This window comes from Pelobates fuscus, chromosome 6 (assembly GCF_036172605.1).
Source record: "Pelobates fuscus isolate aPelFus1 chromosome 6, aPelFus1.pri, whole genome shotgun sequence".
Classification (NCBI taxonomy): domain Eukaryota; kingdom Metazoa; phylum Chordata; class Amphibia; order Anura; family Pelobatidae; genus Pelobates; species Pelobates fuscus.
Genome location: NC_086322.1, coordinates 273,762,246 through 273,785,125, shown reverse-complemented (window position 1 = coordinate 273,785,125; position 22,880 = coordinate 273,762,246). Strand labels below are relative to the sequence as shown.

The 22,880-nt window shown below is 42.3% G+C and overlaps 1 protein-coding gene across 2 annotated transcripts in view; it reads left to right on the top strand.

The window, feature by feature from the left end:
• Positions 1–22,880, top strand: part of CDH22 (cadherin 22) — a 224,535-nt gene that overhangs the window by 198,461 nt on the left and 3,194 nt on the right. Inside the window, exons 7-11 of one of the 2 annotated variants that reach the window (XM_063459177.1) lie at positions 12,249–12,502; positions 14,105–14,238; positions 14,439–14,560; positions 15,245–15,362; positions 16,287–16,538. In XM_063459177.1, coding sequence (XP_063315247.1) covers positions 12,249–12,502; positions 14,105–14,238; positions 14,439–14,560; positions 15,245–15,362; positions 16,287–16,538 — 880 coding nt within the window. Of the gene's footprint in view, positions 1–12,248; positions 12,503–14,104; positions 14,239–14,438; positions 14,561–15,244; positions 15,363–16,286; positions 16,539–22,880 lie in introns of those variants that run through there. The other variant, XM_063459178.1, reaches the window with a different exon arrangement.

Below are 22,880 nucleotides of genomic sequence, written 5' to 3'. Positions count from 1 at the left end.
CAACAAAGAGGTGTGAAATACATTGGGTATACGCAAATTCTTAGGCAGACCCAAGGCATAAGAAACGGGATTAACCTTATGTATAATGCGATAAGGACCAATGAAGCGGGGAGCCAATTTCATAGAAGGCACCCGGAGGCGAATATTCCGTGTGGAAAGCAAAACCCTGTCCCCCACAACATAGGAAGGAGCCGCTCTGCGATGCTTGTCAGCCTGAGCCTTCTGGCGGGCAGCAGAGTCCACCAAAGAACGCTGAACCTGCTCCCAAGTATTACGCAAACCAGCCAAATGCTCATCCAGAACTGGCATGCCCTGTGAGGAGAATGCAGCCGGAAGAACAACGGGATGCTGGCCATAGACAACGTAAAAAGGGCTTTTGCCGGAAGAATCATGAGTGGCATTATTCCGAGCAAATTCAGCCCAAGGAAGCAGGTCAGACCAATTGTCCTGATGGTGAGACACAAAACAACGGAGGTACTGCTCAAGAGACTGGTTGGCACGTTCAGCAGCTCCATTAGACTGGGGATGGTAAGCGGAAGAAAATGAGAGGGAAATACCCATCTCCGAACAAAAGGCTTTCCAGAACCTGGAAACAAATTGGCTACCCCTATCGGATACAATAGATAAGGGAATACCATGTAATCGAAACACTTCTCTAGCGAAGATAAGAGCCAATTCCTTGGAAGTGGGCAACTTGCGAAGAGACACAAAGTGAGCCATTTTGGAAAACCGATCTACTATCATTAGGATGACTGTGTTACCATTCGAAGGGGGTAATTCAACAATAAAGTCCATTGATAGATTAGACCAAGGTCTCTCGGGAACGGGTAACGGATGCAACAGCCCACAAGGAACTCTACGAGAAGTTTTCATACATGCACAAGTAGTACAAGCACTTATATAGTCAGTAACATCCTTACGTAAGGTATCCCACCAGAAATACCGAGAAACGGCTGACACTGTTTTGGAAATACCAGGATGTCCAGCAGTCTTAGTATCGTGATAAAGTGACAGAATATCCCGTCTCTCGGGAATGTCAACGAACAATTTATCATTAGGCCTCTCGCTGGGTGCCATGCCTTGTTTCGCTTGTATGGCCTGCAAGAGGGACGAGGAAATAGACAATATAGTAGTTGCTATTATCCTGTCTGGGGGAATGACAGGAGTGACATCAATCTCCTGTTTGTCAATAGTCTCGAATTGTCTGGACAGAGCGTCCGCTTTGGTGTTCCGGTCACCTGGCCTATAGGTGATTATATAATTAAAATGAGACAAGAACAGTGACCACCTAGCCTGCCTTGAAGACAATCTTTTAGCTTCGCTAAGGTAGGATAGGTTCTTATGATCTGTAAATATGAGAATAGGATCCTTAGTTCCTTCTAGCAAATGTCTCCATTCTTTGAGTGCTAAAATGATAGCAAGGAGTTCGCGATTACCCACATCATAATTCCTCTCTGCCTTAGACATTTGTTTAGAAAAGAATCCACAAGGATGCAATGGCTTGTCAGGAGACTCTCTTTGGGATAAGACAGCACCTACCCCTATATCGGAAGCATCAACCTCAAGTATATATGGCAATGAGGGGACAGGATGCTGTAAAATAGGGGCAGAGGCGAACGTAGTTTTAAGAAAGTCAAAAGCCTGAAGTGCCTCAGTAGACCAGACACGTGTATTGCCATCCTTTTTAGTCATACGAGTAATAGGCGCTACTATAGACGAAAAACCTTTGATAAAACGTCTATAATAATTAGAGAAACCCAGAAAACGCTGGATGGCTTTCAGACCTTGCGGCAGAGGCCATTCTATGACTGCAGCGAGCTTCTGGGGATCCATCCGAAAACCCTCGGCGGAAATCAAATACCCTAGAAACTGGACCTCGGACTGGTCGAATAGACATTTTTCTAATTTGCAATAAAGACCATTAGCAAGAAGGGTCTTCAGAACTGTTGTAACATGTCTGTGATGAGCGTGAATGTCAGTAGAATATATTAAAATGTCATCCAAGTACACAATAACAAATGAGTGAATAAAGTCCCTTAAGACATCATTAATAAATTCTTGGAACACTGCTGGGGCATTGCAAAGCCCAAATGGCATGACGGTATACTCATAATGACCTGACCGAGTGTTAAAGGCTGTCTTCCATTCGTGGTCCTTTTTAATACGTATCAAATTGTATGCTCCTCTAAGATCTAATTTGGTGAATACCGTAGCATGTTTGAGCCTGTCAAACAATTCTGTTATTAGAGGTATAGGGTAAGCATTTTTGATGGTGATCTTGTTAAGACCTCTATAATCAATGCAAGGTCTTAAATCACCTTCTTTCTTTGATACAAAGAAGAACCCCGCTCCAGCCGGAGAAGAGGATCTTCTAATAAATCCCTTGTCTAATGACTCTTTAATGTACTCCTCCATGACACGGTTTTCTTGAACCGATAGGGGGTACACCCTGCCCTTAGGAGGTATAGTACCAGGCAACAAATCAATAGCACAATCGTAGGGTCTGTGAGGCGGTAATTTGTCAGCCTCTCTTTTATCAAAGACAGTCTTTAAAGTTAAATACTGAGAGGGTATTGTCGTAGATAAAGGAGGAACAGTAGGAACGTTAATAGAATTCACAGGCGTGACTTCAATAGTACATGACTCATGGCAGGCTTCACTCCATGATTTTATCTGCCCTGTCTCCCAGTCAAAAATGGGATTGTGGGCACGTAACCATGGATACCCTAACACCAACTGTGAAGAGGGAGAGGTGATGACCTGGAACCGAATGGTTTCATAGTGTAGAACCCCTGTGTACATGTGTAGCGGTGTAGTCTCGTGAGTAACAACAGGAGATATCAATGGTCTACCATCTATGGCCTCAACGGCCAAGGGTATCTCCTTCTCTCTGATGGGAATATTGTTTCTCTTTACAAAACCAGAGTCTATAAAGTTCTCAGCTGCCCCAGAATCAACCAGGGCGTCTATGTTTTCAACTATACAACTCTCTCCCATATGTAAAGAAACAGGGAGAAGCAGTCGGTTAGGAGGCAATGTAGGAGACTTAGAAATCACACCCAAGGCCAGTCCCCTATAAGGTCTTAGGTGCGAGAGTTTTCCGGGAGCAGAGGACACTCCTTTACCATATGGTCTCTCTTACCACAATATAGGCAGAGTCCCTCCCTTCTCCTATGTAATTTCTCAGTATCTGAGAGTTTGGCAACCCCTAATTGCATAGGTTCCTCTTCAGATACTTTAACACTCTCCGGTATATTAACTCTGGGTTGAATAGGTGTAACAAAACGTCTATTCCTGTTCTTAGTATAGAGCCTGTCACGAATCCTATTATCTATATCGATGAGGTAGTCAATAAGGTCCTCTAAGGCAATAGGAAGCTCCTTAGCTGCTACCTCATCCAATATAGAGTCTGATAAACCTTCCATGAAGGCCGTAGTTAACCCATTATTGGTCCAATCGACCTGTGAGGCAAGGGTACGAAACTGTATAGCGTAATCAGCCACAGACCTAGAACCCTGTTTAACCCTCATTAATGCTCTAGCGGCATTCTTAGACCTTTTCATAGTATCAAAAGTTCTGCGAAAAGCTGTTAGGAAACTGTGAAAGTTATGCACCATAGGTCCATTAGCCTCCCAAATAGGGTTTGCCCATTCAAGTGCTTTGTCGGTAAGTTGGTGCATAAAGAACCCAACTTTAGACCTCTCTGTGGGAAATGAACGTGGATACATTTCAAAATGAAACTCTATTTGGTTAATGAACCCTCTGCATGTCTTAGAATCCCCTCCATACCTAGGAGGAGGCGTTAAATGTGCTGTAGCGTTAGGCATATTCGATACTTCAGGAAGCAGGGGTGCAGGAGGGTTAGGTGCGGTTGCTGGAATGGTTCTAGCTAAGAGCGTCTGGAGAGCCTGAGCTATTTGATCCATACGGTGATCCTGCTCTACAAATCTAGCCTCATGGGTCGCCATCTGTTGAGCTAAATCTGCGGGGTCCATGGCCCTATCGTAATGTAACGAGTATATACCCCTACACGCAGGATCCAGCCTAACAGAAGACAGTACAGAGGAGAGATACGTCTACCGGACCTTAGAGTGGCCGGACTCGACGTAATAGGATAAGACAGAGTCAGGAACGATCCGAGGTCAAGGGCACAAAGAGACAGCGTAAACGAAAACTAGCCGGGGACTGGTACACAGGAATCAGCAAGCCGGCAAACAGTACAGAATAGGATAAAGCGAAAACGAAGTCAGAATACAAAGCCAAGGTCAAATACGGAGAAACACAACTGAACACAACAAGCACTAAAGGGAACTGTAGCAGAAACCACGATAGGGCAAGGAACTAAGGGAAAAGGGTAAGTATAAGTAGCCTTCAAACTAATATGATTGGCTCCTGTCACTTCCACTCCCCCAACAGGTAAGTGTATGGGGTGATTGGCATGACAGGAGCCAATGGGAGCCTTTTTGCAATTTAGGCTCCCACTGTCTCTTTAAGAGCGCGCCCGAGATTCGCGGCGCGCTCTTAGCTGCAGGCGGGACACGTGACCGCTTCTCGCGGTCACTGCCCGCCTTCCTGTCTGAACAGTCGGACGAGCCGCGCGCGGCTCGTGCAGCCGCAGGACCGCGCGCGGCTTGAAGAGAGGACCGCGTCCGGCCCCCGGATAAGGTAAGTACCGCTACAGGTTTGAAGCCATGGATCACAGAATGGATCAGATGGCGCTTGCGCTACAGGCTCTATTATCTCGTGCCAATAACCCACCAGAGGAGATACGTAATACCCCTGTTTCTCCTGTCAGTTTAGGTCTAGAGGTAGCCACAGTGGGTGCTTCTTCTCGCATTACCCCCCCAGTACGCTATGGTGGGACTCCTGAGAAGTGTCGTGGTTTTTTAAACCAGATTAGTATCCACTTTGAATTGCAACCCCGCTCTTATCCTACAGATAGGGCAAAGGTAGGATTTATTATCACCCTACTTATTGAGAAAGCTCTGAGATGGGCCAACCCACTATGGGAGAACGATAACCCATTAGTGTATAACTATAACGCATTTGTAGCTGCTTTTAGAAGAACATTTGATCCTCCAGGTAGAAAGGTTAATGCAGCCAGATTACTGTTGCGCCTGAGACAGGAGAACCGAACACTGGTGGATTATGCACTAGAGTTCAGGTCTCTGGCGTCAGAAGTCAAGTGGAATGAGCAGGCGTATATGGATGTATTTTTGAATGGCCTATCTGAAGTAATCCTTGATGAGGTTGCTACCAGAGAACTCCCTGAGAATTTAGAAGATTTAATTTCGTTCATCTCTCGTATAGATGAACGTTTAAGAGAGAGACAGAACACTCGAGAGAGGAACCGGAGACCTTCTTTTAGGTTAGCCCCCGCTTTTCCAAGTCCTGACTCCACGGTATCTTTGCTTCCTGAACCTATGCTGATAGGTTATACCCGCCTCTCTGAGGAGGAAAGACAGTACAGGAGAAGAGAGGGTTTGTGTATGTATTGTGGAGCCAAGGGTCATTTACTCTCGAACTGTTCTAACCGTCCGGGAAACGCTCGCACCTAAGTCTCTCTAGAGGACAAGCCTTGGGTGTTTCTATTTTGTCCTCTACTCCTAATTATAAAGATCACAGGCTTCTGCTACCAGTTTCCTTAACTTGGGAGAAGGAAGTAGTAAGGGCTATGGCATTGATAGATTCCGGTGCTGCTGAGAATTTTATCGACCAAGCCTTTGCTATTAAGAACAATTTCCCATCCCAGCTAAGGGAGACACCCTTGGCCGTTGAGGCCATAGATGGTAGACCACTACTAGACCCTGTTATCTTTCGTGAAACCATACCCATTAGTTTAAATGTTGGTATCCTACACGTGGAGAATTTATCTCTTTTGCTCATTTCATCCCCTTCCGTTCCCATAGTTCTGGGGTACCCATGGTTGAAGAAACATAACCCTATTATCGATTGGGAGTTAGGGAGATACTCTCGTGGGGCCAGGGTTGCCAGGATAGGTGTTTATGCAAGGTTTCTCCATTAGCTAATGTTAACATACCTGAGACTCCTATTCAGTCCACAGAAAGACAGATACCAGACCTTTACCTAGACTTAAAGGCAGTATTTGACAAGAAGAATGCCGATTCTTTGCCGCCACACAGGCCATTTGATTGTAAAATTAAGCTCCTACCTGGGACTATGCCACCGAGGGGCCATGTATATCCTTTGTCTGTTCAGGAAAACTTGGTTCTAGAGGAGTATATTCGGGAGAACTTAGAAAAGGGATTCATTAGGAGGTCTTCTTCCCCGGCCGGGGCTGGGTTCTTTTTCGTTAAGAAAAAGGATGGCACGCTGAGACCTTGTATCGATTACCGAGGCTTGAATAAAATAACTGTCAGAAATGCCTATCCTATTCCACTTATTACCGAGTTATTTGATCGTCTTAAGGGCTCCAAAATCTTCACCAAGTTAGATCTCAGAGGGGCATATAATTTGGTGAGAGTCCAGCAGGGACACGAGTGGATGACGGCGTTCAATACTCGGTACGGTCACTATGAATACACAGTTATGCCGTTTGGACTTTGCAATGCTCCTGAAGTATTTCAGGATCTGATTAATGAGGTACTTAGGGAGTTTCAACATGATTGTGTCATTGTCTACCTAGACGACATACTGATACACTCTAGGGAGATTGAAACTCACCATAGACAGGTCAGAGCGGTATTACAGAAACTTCTGCAACATGGTCTATACTGTAAATTGGAAAAATGCAGCTTTGATCAGTCTCAGATAGATTTTCTTGGTTACGTGATTTCTGGGGAAGGTTTTAAGATGGACCCTGACAAACTCCAGTCTATTTTAGATTGGCCATTACCTAAGGGACTCAAGGCTATTCAGAGGTTTATTGGTTTCTCCAATTATTATAGGCGCTTCATTAAGGGTTACTCGTCTATTATTGCGCCCATTACCAATATGACCAAACAGGGGGCAGAAACTAAGACGTGGTCTCCTGAAGCTCTCGCTGCTTTCAAGAGGCTCAAAGAACTTTTTGCTTCTGCTCCAATATTAGTCCATCCTGATACGACTTTGCCGTTTCTACTCGAGGTCGATGCCTCTGAGACAGGAGTAGGTGCGGTTCTGTCACAAAGATTAGCGGTAGATAAACCATTACACCCGTGTGGTTTTTTTTCCAGGAAACTTTCTGGGGCTGAGAGCAGATATGACATCGGAGACAGGGAACTGTTAGCAGTCATTAAAGCCTTAAAGGAGTGGAGACATTTGTTGGAGGGGACCCTACACCCTATTACGATTTTGACAGACCACAAAAACTTGTCATATATTGGGGAGGCTAAGCGCTTATCCTCTAGACAGGCTCGTTGGTCCTTATTCCTGACTCACTTCAATTATGTACTGACTTACAGACCTGGTTCTAAAAACTCTAAAGCCGATGCATTATCTCGCCAATATGAACCTTCTACTGTACCTGAACCAGTTCTTTCTTCTATAGTTCCGAAGTGCAATATCATTGCTAATACGAATCTCAGGATTCATTCTCCATTACTGGCCGAGATCATTAAGTTGCAACATCTAGCACCTAAACAGACCCCTGCGGGTCGTCATTTCGTTCCTCCTGCTTTTCAACTGGAACTTTTACAGTGTTTACATAATAGCAAGATGGCGGGACATCCTGGTATTCGCAAAACTTACGCCTTGATCTCTAAGGACTTCTGGTGGTCTACTTTACGGAGGGATGTTGAGGAGTTCATCGCTGCATGTGAAGTTTGTACTAAAACCAAACAACCCCATACGCTTCCATGTGGACTCCTGCAACCCTTGGAGGTTCCAGAGAAACCATGGTCCTGTTTGGCCATGGACTTTATTGTCGATCTACCTATCTCTAAAAGACAGACTGTTATCCTCACCGTGGTTGACAGGTTTACTAGGATGGCACACTTCATTCCCCTGCCTAAACTTCCGTCTTCTCCCGAATTGGCAGAGATATTCGCCAAGGAGATTTTTCGCCTACATGGGATACCCTCTCAAATTGTATCGGACAGAGGCTCCCAATTTGTTTCCCGTTTTTGGAGGTCCTTCTGCTCTCAACTTGGTATTAAATTAAACTTTTCCTCTGCCTATCATCCTCAGTCTAACGGAGCTGCTGAACGTACCAACCAGAAAATTGAACAATATTTACGATGCTTTGTTTCTGAACACCAGGATGATTGGGTCGGTTTGATTCCTTGGGCGGAGTTTGCACACAACAATCTCGTTTGCGATTCTACTCATTCAAGCCCCTTCTTCATGAATTATGGTTTTCATCCGTCTATTCTTCCTTCGGATTCTCCTTCCCAGGGGGTGCCGTCGGTTGATGTTCATGTTGCCAATTTGAGGAAGTTGTGGGATCAAACTCGACAAATCCTTGTGCACAACTCTATGTTGGTCAAGAAACACGCTGATAAACGTAGAAGGGCGGCTCCGGTCTTTGTTCCAGGTGATAGGGTATGGCTGAGCACGAGGAACATCCGTTTAAAAGTGCCCTCCATGAAGTTCGCTCCTCGGTATATTGGACCCTACAGGGTGCTGACCCGTATCAATCCGGTTGCGTATCGTTTAGCTCTTCCTAATACCTTACGCATTCCGAACTCGTTTCACGTTTCATTGCTGAAACCACTCATATGTAACAGATTTTCCTCCACAATAGCCCCTCCTCGCTCCGTTCAGGTGGAGGGTCAGGAGGAGTATGAGGTCAACTCTATTATTGATTCTCGAATCTCCCGGGGGAGAGTACAATATCTGGTTGATTGGAAGGGATATGGTCCTGAGGAGAGGAGTTGGGTACCTCAGGAGGATGTTCATGCTCCCCGTCTCCGCAGGGCGTATCACTCTCGCTTCCCATCTCGTCCCGGTTCATTCCGCCCGGTGGGCGTATCTGAGAGGGGGGGTACTGTCAGGGTACCTATGGTCTCTACCTCCAAAAGAGGTAGAGACTTAGCTGTTCCACCATCCAGACGGTCTGATGACTCCCTTCCCCGCGGTCTATCCGGTCATGCAAGGCCGGCCGCGAGGGAGAGACTGCCTTTTACACCATCTAGGCAGGAAGTCATCATCAGGACACTCCCCCGGATCGACCTGTCAGTCAATTGCTGCAGGACCAATCAGGACGTCTCGGAGGTGTGGTTACTGCTCTGAACAGGGTATTTAACAGAGCTTCCTTCATTAGCTCATTGCCCTGTCGTGGTTCTAGCTTGTTCTAGTCACTCAGTGCTTGTGTATTCTATTTTCCCTTTTGGTTTTGACCTGGCTTGTTTACCTTACTCTGCTTATCTCTGTTACCCTTGATTCGGCTTGTCTCTCGCTTACCTGTCTTCTGTTACCCTCGACCTCGGCTTGTCTTTGACCATTCTATACGGTACTACTTACGTTAGTCCGGCCATTCTAAGGTCCGGTATACGTATCTGGCTACTGTTTGTACTCTGCGTGTTGGATCCCTGTCCCGATCCTGACACTGCAATACTCTGCCGTTAGCCAACGTAGGCAAAATATTTATGGATGCTCTCACTGTGGGTCTCCCCTCTGAATCCCACCCCCCCCCCTTTTTTTTTTTTTTCTCCTCGTTTTTTACCTACCAGGCATATTTAGCCTCATAACAAAAGAAAGAATACCGGCAGCTATAATTATGGCATAGGTACAACAGAACGACCCTCTCCGAACTGCAATGCCATGTATTTGACTTCACTTTTAACACATTTGAATTAACCATAAGCCTGTTTCGCTTAGCAAGATTAAAATAATCTATTGATGTTATAAAGCCAGATATTTTTTATGTTTTCACAACAAAATTGTGCTGTTTAACCTGTCTCACTTTAAATTGTTTAAAATGTTCTCAACTAAAACAAGAATTTACGCAGTTATAATTCTGGCATAAGTATACATGTTTGACCTTCACAGAAATGCAATGCCATATATTTACCATAATCTTTAAACGTAACAAAACTAATTATAAGCCTGTCTAACTTAGCAAGTTTAAAACAATCAAATGGGGGGCGGAGCCTGACAGCCAAACAGAGCGGTCGCACAGCGGTTGAGCTCCCAGCTAAAAAACTCAAAACCCACTTAAACTACCACAATCCTGCGGAAAATTGCCTGCTTTTCAGCCCCAACGATAGGGGTACGCGATGACCGAACAGCTAAACCGAGACTCTGTTCAAAACAAGCGACCAATCCCAAGGATTAGACCCGAGGCCTACCTGCGGCCTACCCAGAAGGCATGGGGGAGACGGCCGATCACCCTGTCGACTGCGACCCGCACTGCTGGAGGTCTATCCGGGACACCCTCCCCCCCCCCCTGCCGGTGGGGGTTACTCCGGCAACCAAGGCAAGCAGCCCAACACGGAGGTACCAAACCCGGTACACCAAGGCCGCCGAGACACTGACACCCAACATGGCGGAAGCCACGCGGGCCCCAGCACCCGAGCCCTACCTGCTCCCACTGTCGGAAAGGATAGACCGACTGCTCGCGGACTTCTGGGCCAAGGTATCTAGCCGTGGGGGCGCTCCGGCAAAGATCCCATCGGAGTTCGCCCTAAGAGATTCCACACAGAAGCCCACAATGCCGACATGGGCCCTGAGGGGGACACTGAAAGCAGGAAGACGGAGACGGGAAGCCCGACACAAGCCCCGGCTCTCCAACACTCGACTAAGGGTGAGTCACCCAAGTACTCAACACAAGCTCACCCCGGGGCTGCCCCAGCATCACTCCTCCCTTAACCACACAGTCCCAACGGGGAACCGACACCAAGCCGGAGCACCCCACACGCCCAGACGAGGCAAACCGAGGAACAACCCCCCTCCAGCTCCCAGGGTTGAAACGGGACTCTCCAATAACCACCATCCTAATACACCAGCGATGGAAAAGGGCCGGTTTAACGCTCAAAGAACAAGAACAGGGACACTCGCCCCTACTATCACCCATAATGGCGGCCCAAGCACCAGCATGACACCAAGAACAGCAAACGGGCTAATACCTCTAGATGGACTTTTGCTCCTCAAAGATCCCGACCAGCCACGAAGAGGCATTGGTTGAACATCCCCAGGTGGACACACTAAAATATGGCTCAAGGGAGCTACCTATCGGGACTGATGCATCACCCTGGGCAACAGCACGGGTACCCTAAGGCCCGCAATACCCATGGACACTCTCAAGCGCAAACAAGACATTATATACTTATGCCGTACACCCATGATGTATTCAAAATGATTAAGCCTGTGTAGAATACCATTACTTCTCTGCTGGGGTCCCATACCAGTCTGGCACCGCTCACCCCCACGAAGCACCTACCAATAGGCACCGCCTCACATGCACAGGCAACATTACATGCCCAAGGCCCAACACACCTCATGAGAACTCATATTGCAACTACCTAACACCAAACATCAGCTCAACTACCCCCACAAAGTAGTTGGAAAAAACTACCCTGTTTTTACTGACACACTAGGCGGTCACCCTTGGTGATACTAATCTTAGCACGCATGGCCTGCTCCGACATCCAAGTTAACTGTTTAGCAGACTCCCACACCTCCTATGGGCACACCTAACAGTAATTGTTATACGTTTAAAGCTAATGCCATACCATGCTGTTCTAGACAATAATGTTAACGTTTACCATTCTAGACATAACTGCCTAGTTTAAACCTAGCCTGTTCTCCACTCTCTAAAAATGTGCTGTTTCTGCAAATGTCTTACCAATGCTTGTTTATCGTGTATTACTCTAAGATGGCTTACTAATGTTGTTGTGACATTGTGAACAAACCTGTACTCATGCTAAAGCACAACAAAAATAAAGAATTATAAAAAAAAAAAAAACAATCAAATGATGTTATACAGCCAGGCACTTCCATGTTTTATCTTCTTCTAAAAATGTGCTGTTAAATCTACCAACCGCTTCTGTTACTCATCTTTAACCCTAAAAAAATGTCCACAGTCTCTCATGCCATGCAACTGTAATTCTATGTATCTGAAAAATGTGGTAATCGCTGTTGTGGCATTACTAGACTACATGTTATCTATATCCATTCACGAAAAATAAAGAATTTAAAAAAAAAAATACTGACTCTGGGATCTGATTTACCCTTCCTTATCCCCCCCCCCCCCCCTGTTATGGGTCCTAAATGTAGTAATTCTGTTGTGGTCTAAGCACATTTCGCTAGTTAGTGAACAAATACTTTCGTTTTGGGTTGTTTGGTATGATGTAATTTTTGTGTTTCAGCCCCTGGATTTTGAAACCCAGAAGGAGCATTCACTGGTCTTGGAAGCTCAGAATCGTTTTGTGGATCCTCGCTTCACTGATTTAGGAACGTTTCGGGATCAGGCAATTGTAAAAGTGTCTGTATTGGATATAGATGAGCCCCCACAATTTCGTCCACTGGATGGGGTGATAGAAGTATCGGAAGATGCCCACATTGGTGCTGTTATTGGAGTAATCACAGCCACAGATCCAGATAAAGCCAATAACCCAGTCAGGTACTGTCCGCGCTGTGATTTCAAACGCAGTGCAAAATGTGAAAATTGTCAGGGTTATAAAGTAAAGTGTAAATTGTAGGAAATTCATGGTGATCTCAATGTGAATTGAAACTGTAGGCCAAACTAATAAAAATGGACAATTCACACAGTTTAGTGAATAACATTGTATTTGCTAACTGGGTGTTAATGTTTTCACTGTATATGTGGTTGCCCAAGGAGCAGAATATGCTATAATACATGGGGTACTTTTCTATTTTTAGAGAAATTGAGCCGTAAAGTTTTTTTTCTATCCATAAATTAAAAGAGAAACATCTCTAGCAGTGATATTTATTATCACCTATTTACATAGTGCCAGCAAATTCAGCGACTCTAGATACATTAACTAGAGGGCATAATAAAACACAGGGTGACAGACGGAAACACATTGATAAAGTAGGTTTTTGAAAGCTTTGCTACAAGCTATCTATAGGGGTACAGGAGAAGTAGAAAACAATATGATAATTTAAAAAAAGTGTGTGTTTTTTTGTTTTTTTTAAAACCATGTTGTTATTAAAATAATGCACACATTTATATGAAAGAAATATACTGGTTATGCATAAAGGTTCAGTGTAAATTTTTAGTTACAATCCATAAATCAAATTCCGACATGCAAACCATAAAAAAGGAGGTACAGTGGGTGGGTCTTGGGGGCAGAGAGGACATTTTGGAGATGTTAGTAAAATCGATAAACATGGTAAATAACAACTATATGGATAACCATAAATGAAGTCCCAGAATCCAGGTATGCATATTAGAATTATGGTCTAGGTGGAATAAGGAAGAAAGTATCCCTTAAGTGCCTTCCATTATATGGCTAAGGATTAAGCAGAACATGAGGCAGGTTCAGAAGTTCAACATAAAATATTTTTCTATGAATAGTAAAGCCTGGTGTCAATGTGAATAGGGTTAGAAAGTGGTAATGTCTGGCACAAAATTTCTCGGTAGACCCAGAAGCAGTGATACCAGTTATTCCTTCTGGCTCCACAAAATGGCCTAGGTGGTCAATGGGTTATTGTAGAATAATGTGGAATGCTGCTGTATGATCAGAATTCGCAATTTTAGGAATAGCATTAGCAAGTCCAGGCTCTCAAAATTGTTTCATAATAACGGACTTAAATAGAACAACGTTATGTGGCAACGTTTCAGTCACTCAATGTGATCTTTGTCAAGCCATGACATTACACGTTCCAGTACTGTGAAAGGATTCTAAGTGCTTGGACCTCCTTTTATTTTCTTCCTGATATACTTGAGGCTTGGCCACCTCTAGAGTACGGAGTACCTAGCACCTTTCTTTTTGAGTCAAAAGGAAGATCTCTTTACTAAGTGTACACCCCCTGTCCTTTTTTTGCAATAATTTTAAGAATGGCAGGGAAGTACCTTTGGGAATGGTTGATGAAACATGTGTGAATATTTTCAAAGTCAGAAGAGAATTCCGGTATCCTCAATAGTAAAACAAGCTTTTTGTTTTTTATTTTCTGCATTTCCTTAATTTTTTGAAATTGTTTTCTAACAAACTTTTTGGATATTTGCCTTATTCACGATTTTTTTTCTCCTCCTTAACAGATACACGTTGGATGGGACCTCAGATGATGGGATTTTTGAGATAGATGATGAATCTGGTGAAATCAGGATCAAAAAAGCTCTGGATCGTGAGACTTCAGGGTGGCACAACCTAACTGTGCAGGCAAAGGAAGCAGGTGGGTTGAATTTTTTTTTCTCTGTGCTGGGTCTTATTATAACAGCCTAGTATTCCCAGTAGAATTCTGTGTACTTATCTGCTTACACACATGAAGATACTCACACACCACGCTGCAGGGGCCAATCTATCACCACATTACATGCACTGTTGTGTCTGCCAAGAAATTGATAGATAATATAAGCTCTCTGTATCCCACAGGAGATCCTTTAAAGGTTTCAGCTCTGTCTCTTCGGATTCGAATCCTGGATGTGAATGATAACCCTCCTGAGTTGGCTACTCCTCATGAATCTTCTGTGTGTGAAGATGCCCTCCCGGGGCAGGTAACTATCTCAAACTGTTCATCAGTGTCCACAATTAGACAAAGTTTGCCCAAGTGTCCAGCACAAGATGCCTTATTATTTAACGTTTCATATAAAATATAGACCATTAGCTGATATTGCATCTTGTTCCCACAAAATAAATCAGTACCAACACTCTCATTCACAAACCTAGAAAATTACGATTTTTCACATAAAGGCTGCTTACACATAATGCTGCCCAAGACCAATAAAATTGATCACTGTTTTTCAAATTACGTTTAATGGATTTGATAAGGAACAGCTATCCCTGGAACTCTGGTTAGTATTCATTGGCTGTGAGAAGGTACACTTACCATTGAGAGATTTGTTGACTTGGGAATGGCACAAATACATTAAGTTCAGTCTTTTACCCATATCTGTTTCTGCTATTGATCTAATTGCCCTACAAAATGGTATATAAAATTCTTCTGAACTTCAAAATGGCCATCAGATTTCTCCTTGGATTAACAAGCAATTACTCCACATATTAACCACTATCAAAAAGACAGTTCTGGGATTTGCATTTACAGTGTGAAGTCTTCCTGCTCATATTACTTATCTGATTGATTAAACCTGTGTGATGTCAGTAGACACTTTGTATATACATTATCAAGCCAATACTCTGCAGTTCTCAGTGAGATGATGATTGTGCACCTTCTACCGCAGCTGATTCAGACTATTAGTGTGGTGGATCGTGATGAACCAATGGGGGGACATCGTTTCTACTTCAGACTTGCACCCGAGTCCAGCGCGGAGCATCACTTCACTCTGCTCAATGTTAAGGGTGAGCCCTTTGCTGGTCACCTCCTGTCATGTGACTCATTCCATTAGTCAAATCGTATCACATGACTGTCAAACCCATTACATGAAACCCCAAATGACCATCTTTTCACCTGGTATAACTTGACCAGTTTGAGAGTCACTTTCACATGACATACCTTATTAATTTGTGTAATGTTTTCCATTATGTGCATGAAATTTACTGTATTTGAACCTATCAATGATTTGAGTGATCATGGTGTCCAAAAACATTCTGACCAAAACCTTATACAGTCCCAGATTCTTCCATTTATTAGATTAACTTTGTTGAATATACAGACTTTGTCTATCTGTTCCTAAGTCATTTATCATGAACTAAACAGCACCACATTTTTTTTATGCTTTACCCTCATAGACATTTCAGCTTATTTTGGTATCATGCTTCGAATTTTCTTTGGTCTCTTAACTGTTTTCTCCACAATATTTTTCACAAAAGACTCTAAAAATCTCTTTATTTTTTATTTGTATTCTCTGTTAACCCAACTGAATTTTCCTGATACTCTTCCAAGTCCAGCAATTTACGTTCTTTCCTTGCCCCTATGAATTTTTAATCTAGTATTTGCTGTTGCTTAAAATCATGGGGTGTTTACGCGCATGCATAAATCCACGTTTGGCTTCTACGGTAATAAGTGGAACTGTTCTCTTCATATTCCTCTGCATCATATCCATCAAATCCGGTCTCCTAGGTACAGGGCAGCTTACCCTCAAGGTGTAGAAGTACGAGGGAAGAGCATAAAAAGCTCCCCATGAGTATACTAGTGCGGCACCAAATTAACATCTGTCCTGTTTCAAATTTACGTTTAACACCTCGTGTTTATCCATCCAGCAATATACTGTATACAAGCTTTTCACATCAGCCGCAGATGATATATTGTCCTTTCTCATGCAGATAATATGGCCTCGGTGCATACACACCGAATGCCGTTTGACAGAAGAGAGCAAGACATGTTTATTCTCCCGATTCTTGTGGTTGATGGAGGGACCCCAGCTTTAAGCAGCACAGGAACGCTTACCATCCGAGTTTGTGGATGTGACAGTTCAGGAGCTGTACAGTCTTGTAACACTACTGCCTATGTGATGGCTGGAAGCCTGAGTCCTGGAGCACTTATTGCGTTGTTGGTGTGCGTCCTCATCCTTGTGGGTAAGTAGACAATGGCTCCAAGTTTATTATTCCATACCCGTTAACAAAAAAAGGTCTTAAATTTATATTTTTGGATAACCTGTTATAAATGATTCAATATTTTTGGATAAACTATTAAAATTGATTTATTTTTTTTCACAATATTAAATTAAGATAAATATAAATAGCATATAAATTAAAAAAGAATTAAAATATTTCTCAAAATATTAAAAGTGTATCCAAAAATATTAAATAATTTCAAAAACGTATCCAAAAATATTAAACGGAGACGAAAATCCTTCTGTGGTTTTGATGTCCTGCATTTTTCTCGGTTTGATGTACGCATTTGTGGCATACATGTTTGAAGGCTGTTTTGTAAATTGCTGTGCATGGATATTGTCATTACATAGCGAACGGTGATGACCGAACAACCAAAATGCAATATTTAGGCCATAATAGCGCAGGTGGAAAATCTGATGGATTAAATTCCAACTTCTCTAGTTTTGACTTAAATCTTACTAGTTGGTTATCAACTATACAACAAGTCACTGCTAGAGAAATTGCAAATAAGAAATCTGTTACTCAAATTACTCAATTACTCCAATTTGCTTTTGGAACCCTGAGTTAAAAGAACACGCCACCGATTTAAAAAACAACAACACTATTTAGTAGATTTACTCCTTAAGAAAACATGCCTGTAAATGAAAAAAAAACAGCTATGAATTCATTGATGATTCAATCATTTAAAACATTTTCAGTATTGGTAATTTGTTAGAAAAATGTATTTCAAGTCCTTTTGTTTGTTAAATTCACAAAATAGTCCTATTAAATTGTTGGAATGGTAATAATAAGTACTGGGAAAAGTTTGAGGATTGAACTTTGGGGATGGACATGTGGAGTAGCTGCCAAGTTTGGCAATTTACATGATAGGGGAGATTCATTAAAAAGAAAATATTGTCTAATCATTTGTGAATGTGCATATGCACTCCGTTCTGAATTGTGAATCTTTAAATGTCTGACAATCCCAAGCTTTGTATAGGGTTTGGATGCAAAAGCACGTCTGCAAATTTACTCAGGCCGACCGAATTGCAACTATATTTGGCTTTAGTAAATATGTGGATTGCCATTGCAGTTGAAATTCTGCCATTTGCAATGGATATTGTTCATCCAGACAAAATCCAGTTTTTATTGAATTACCCTTAAAGTCTTTTAAAACCATTTATAAAGGTGCTTTTCCAGTGAGATAAATACACTGATCAGCCAGAACATTAAAAAAAAACCTGCCTAATATCGTATAGGCCACCCTTGTGCTACCAAAACAGCTCTGATTCATCAAAGTATGGACTCCACAAGACCTCTGAATGTCATGTGGTATCTGGCACCAAGACATTAGCAGCAGATCCTTTAAGTCCTGCAAGTTGTGTGGGGCCCCTCCATGGATCAGATTTGTTGCTCCAGCACATTCCACAGATGATCAATTGGATTGAGATCTGGGGAACTTGGAGGCCAAGACAACACCTTGAACTTGTTGTCATGTTCCTCAAACCATCCCTGAAATTTTTTTTCAGAGTGGCAGGGGACATTATCTTGCTGAAAGAGGCCAAGGGGGTGTATGTGGTTTGCAACAATCTCTAGGTAGGTGGTACGTGTCAAAGTAACATCCACATGCCATGAATGCCAGGAACGCAAGGTTTATCAGCAGAACATTGTCCAGATCATAAAACAGCCTCTGCCAGCTTGCCTTCTTACCGTAGTGCCTCCTGCTGCTGTAGACAGGGCATGGACAGGGGGCATCATGAGCACTCTGACTGCTCTACGACTACACTGCCCCATACACAGCAAACTTATATGCACTGTGTGTTCTGACGCCTTTTTATCATGACCAGCATTGTATTTTTTTTTAGCAATTGGAGCTACAGTAGCTCTTCTGTGTGATCGGACCAGACTTCTTCACTGACAATTTGTCCGAGTACATTTCCTATTATTTTTATCCCTTAAAAAAAAAATCAGTATTTCAACCACTTCTATATCAAGTCCAGTCATGTGAATTGATAAAAAAAAAACTACCATTTCACTTAGCTTTTTCTCTGAACACTGTGTGCTACCAGAGGTCATAAATAATAAAACCGGGGATTGGATAAACAAACGTCTGGTATTTAACTCATCGCTAGTTTTTTTTTTTTCTCACTATGGAGGGATAGAAGGCAGCCACATATATCTTTATTTAACAAGAGAATGTCGTTATTCATGAAGCTCTATGCTAGTCATATCCTCAGCATACTAAAGTAAACAGAAAGCACTGACATTTGCAAACTTATATGTTTTACTTTAATATTACATCACACTACTGCCTTATGTTGTTTGCTTTCCTTAGTGTTTGGTTTAGGGCTTCATATTTTGGAGCATTTGAAGTTGTGTTTCTGATTTCATGTCCAATACAGTTAGAAAATGCCACACGTGTTTTAACTTATCAACCAAAGTTCATCCAGGCCCATCAGAGTAGTAATAACTCAAAGGAACGGACTGCTTTCATGTTTCACATTATTTTGGGGTGGTATTGCCCTGAGTAAACTTTCACCATCAGTATCCTGGGAGTGTTGTCTGTGATGTCTTCTTTTGGTTTCATGTATCTGGCCTCCATCTGCAAAATGATTTTGCAGCCGAATACAAAATATATAAATATATAAAACCATACTTATAGGCATGATTAAACTGGGAATCTCAAAACCTGAAATTGAAACACCATTTCACAAGCAGGCTGAGTAATGCAGATTCGGACAAATTCGGACAGAACCTACTATTTTGTGCCTCATCAGTGACACAAGTTGAATCACTGGAATGTACCTCAAGCCCCGCCCACCCCTGTCCTACTTTCATATATCCCAAAGTTAGGATGTATGTATGTGTAGTAGGGCCAGGGCCCCTGGGGCACATTTATGCCCTTTCAGTTGTTAATCATTACAAAGATCAGATAGGATCAGTATATACGGTGTCAAAGCACTTTAGGTTTTATGGACGGTACGTCCCATAACCCTCAGACAGGTCACGGAATATAACTGTACCTTCCTGGCTAGATGCAAACAGCATTTCAGGGCAGCAACAGGTTACAAAGGGAAAAAAAAACTCATGTAGCTGAGAACATGTAATGCATGGGCCTGGAGCTTCAGCTCTAATAGCCCCTACAAAAAAAATGGGCTGTGCATTAAAGGGACACTATCTGTTCCAGTCTCCCTAAACCTGCAGCTGAAAACATTGCAGTTTTTGAGAAACTGCAATGTTTTCATTGCAGGTTTAAGAGTGCCTCAAGTGGCTGTCTACCAGATAGGTAAGCATTGATTAACCCCTTGAGGACCAAACTTCTGGAATAAAAGGGAATCATGACATGTCACACGTCATGTGTCCTTAAGGGGTTCCCCCTCGTGATAATGTCGGAGGAGGCAGAGACGAAGCCTGCACCAAGGGGCCTTGGCGTTGGAATACGGTAAGTGAAAAATGTTTTTTTTAACCTTTTGATAGGAGCTGGGGAGCCGTGAGGGCAGAGGGACACTATTGTGTTAGGAATACAGCTTTATATTCCCAACACAATAGTGTTCTATTGATCTATGCGTTAGGAGTCTCACATGAACACACAAGATACTAATGCATCACCGCAAATAGAGCATTCATTATCCGATTTTCCCAAACAAAACTTAAATTATATTTTACAATTTGCATGGGTCCAGTTCACAAAAACCCCATGTCTGCTGTAAGCTTCGATGTGTTTCACAATTCACGTTTCAAGATAGGTTTTTATATTGTTACCTGTCATAGATTGTAGGAAAAAGGGTCACCATGCATGACCTACAAGAGCCCCTGTTTTACAAAGTATCTTTGCCTCCACAGACCTGCCAGAAATTCTCAGTGATCCATTTCTCATCTAAGACGTTCATTAAGACCCTTTTTGATACAATAGCTTGATAAAGACTCTTGTTAGTCGAAACGTTGCCTTAAGCTTCCAAATAAAAGTCTGCATTGGATGTATGGTGTGTGTCCGAACATTCTACATACAATAAGATTCCTTACGTACCCCCTGAGACACAGGAGAAAATCTCACCTCTGGGTGGACATATTATATAAAGGCAGCTTAGACTGAAACCATGGATGTGTGCTAAGCAATAGTCCATACATTCCTTAGAAAAATAGAAAATGATTCTAGCAAATACCTGTAGCAAAACTAACAATCTCTTTGTGAGCGTATAAATCCATATCAAGAGCTTTAATGCTGAAATTCGTAATTGGTCTCACGAGCCTTTCCTGATGCTGCTACGATGGAACCAGCAACCTGCAGATTTCAAATCCTGCAAATTTCAAATTTTTCTTCACCCTGCTTGTCACATTCTTACGCAGTGACAGAATTTTTAGAATTTCAAATTGAAGGCCAGAGTAGCCGAATTGAAAGCAGAGCTGATTTAGGGAATTTTTCCAGTTCAGCTATTTTGACTTTAAATTTGAAAATCACCTTGACCCTCACTCTCACCTTAAATATCGTTGACAGTGTCCGAAATAGATGATGGTCCTTCTGTTCTATTATAAAGAGCATCAATCTGTTTGGGACATTGTTTATCATTCTTTTTACAATAGATACTCATTTAATTCCCTCCGTGAAGCTGATCTGTTTTCGATCCTGCCCAATATGCCAATTCCATCTTGTGTAATTAAGATATAACCGTGCTGATCATTATAGCCGTCTAGGCTGATCAAAAAAGGAAATTACTGATCACTGCGTGGTGACCTAAACCGAGTCACTGCTGAGGAGTAGGAATGAAGAAGACATCAGTGATGATACTCGGAACCCATGCAGACATTGATATGTGACTGACCATACTGTAAATCAATTCCTTCCACTTATTTCTCAGCTGTTTAACACATGGTGGACTTTTTAAAGGTTATGTTTATTTAGTATATGTAATATAGTTAATATGTCCATGGATCATTTTTTTCTTGTATGTATTGTGCTAGCCACTGCATTTATTTTTGTTTAGCTTTTTTTCCTATTGTTTGGCACAGTCCTGATTTTCTCCAATAAATTGATTTTATATGAAGTTACGGCAGTTATCCCTTTCACCATTGTACCGTTTCAATTTCACGTGATGCCAGTTCTCTGGTTGTTGTTGTAGAGCATCTGTAGTGGTTATGGTTGCTTGGAGTGTTACTATAACTCTCCCTCAAATACAGTGTATTTCCCTGCTGTGAAAATGCGTTCTACACAACACGAGTGAAATCCAAGTCTTCTTAAAATGTCATCTATTTTATTAAGCTTCATACCTGTATCTGCCATTTTTTTTCTTTTGAGGCCTTCAAAATATAGTTTGTTTTTTTTTGTCTTGTACATTAATTAAATAACCCATAATTTCCTGAAGTCGGACCCAAGGATTTATTTAAGAGCGCAGCCATCCTCCCATGGACGCAAGTGAATCGATAATTGGCTTAATCCTCTACAAAGATATTTTTTTTTTTTGTTCTAATAAAAGATCCACCGTTGAGGAGAAACTGTCTATAACCCTTAAGCTTGCTGTAAATGGCTAAAATAAATGCTAATTTGAATAACATGACCAAGTATTCAGCTGAGCAAACCTGAACTATTGAACTTACTAATTTCTCAAATGTGTTGGTTCCCCTGTTTGCAGTGCCTCTCTGCCTCGAGCTAAAACAAGCTAAAATCCAATTTGTGGTTGCTACTAAATCAGATTGTTTATTTTCATTATTATAAATACAAAATCCGGCCGATTACAAATGAAATGTTTGCATCCAATTGTGATGGTGCGTTTTAGTTATACAGAAAAATCTGATCCAAAAACGATTCCTGTGGTATATGAGTATTGAATTAACAGTCTTGTTGCTTGTTATAACAAATAATATTTTTACAGTGTAGAACACATGTACACAGAATTCCTCTGGAAATTCCATGGTGGGGTTAACTTTTATTTTTCGCTGTGTGGCCATTCCTGGTTAACCCCTTAAGGACCAAACTTCTGGAATAAAAGGGAATCATGACGTGTCACGCACGTCATGTGTCCTTAAGGGGTTAACCATAACCACTGCAGTCTTTTGAAGTGGTCATAGTACAAGGACCATGTATGTGCTGTATTTCAGTATTAAAGGCTACATATACTGATATAATGCCGCTTGGTGCTGGAAGTGTAACTTATCCAGCGCAGTACAAGTGTTCCGGGCTGCCTAATGTTAATTCTGCGCATAAGACTTGCACGGAAGTTCATTTATAGACTGAGAGTGCTTAAGTGACTCTCTCAGGCAATGATTGAAACGCAGGATTGGTATTCAGATTCCGCAGACATCGTTGATTGAGGCTGTGCACCTGGCAGG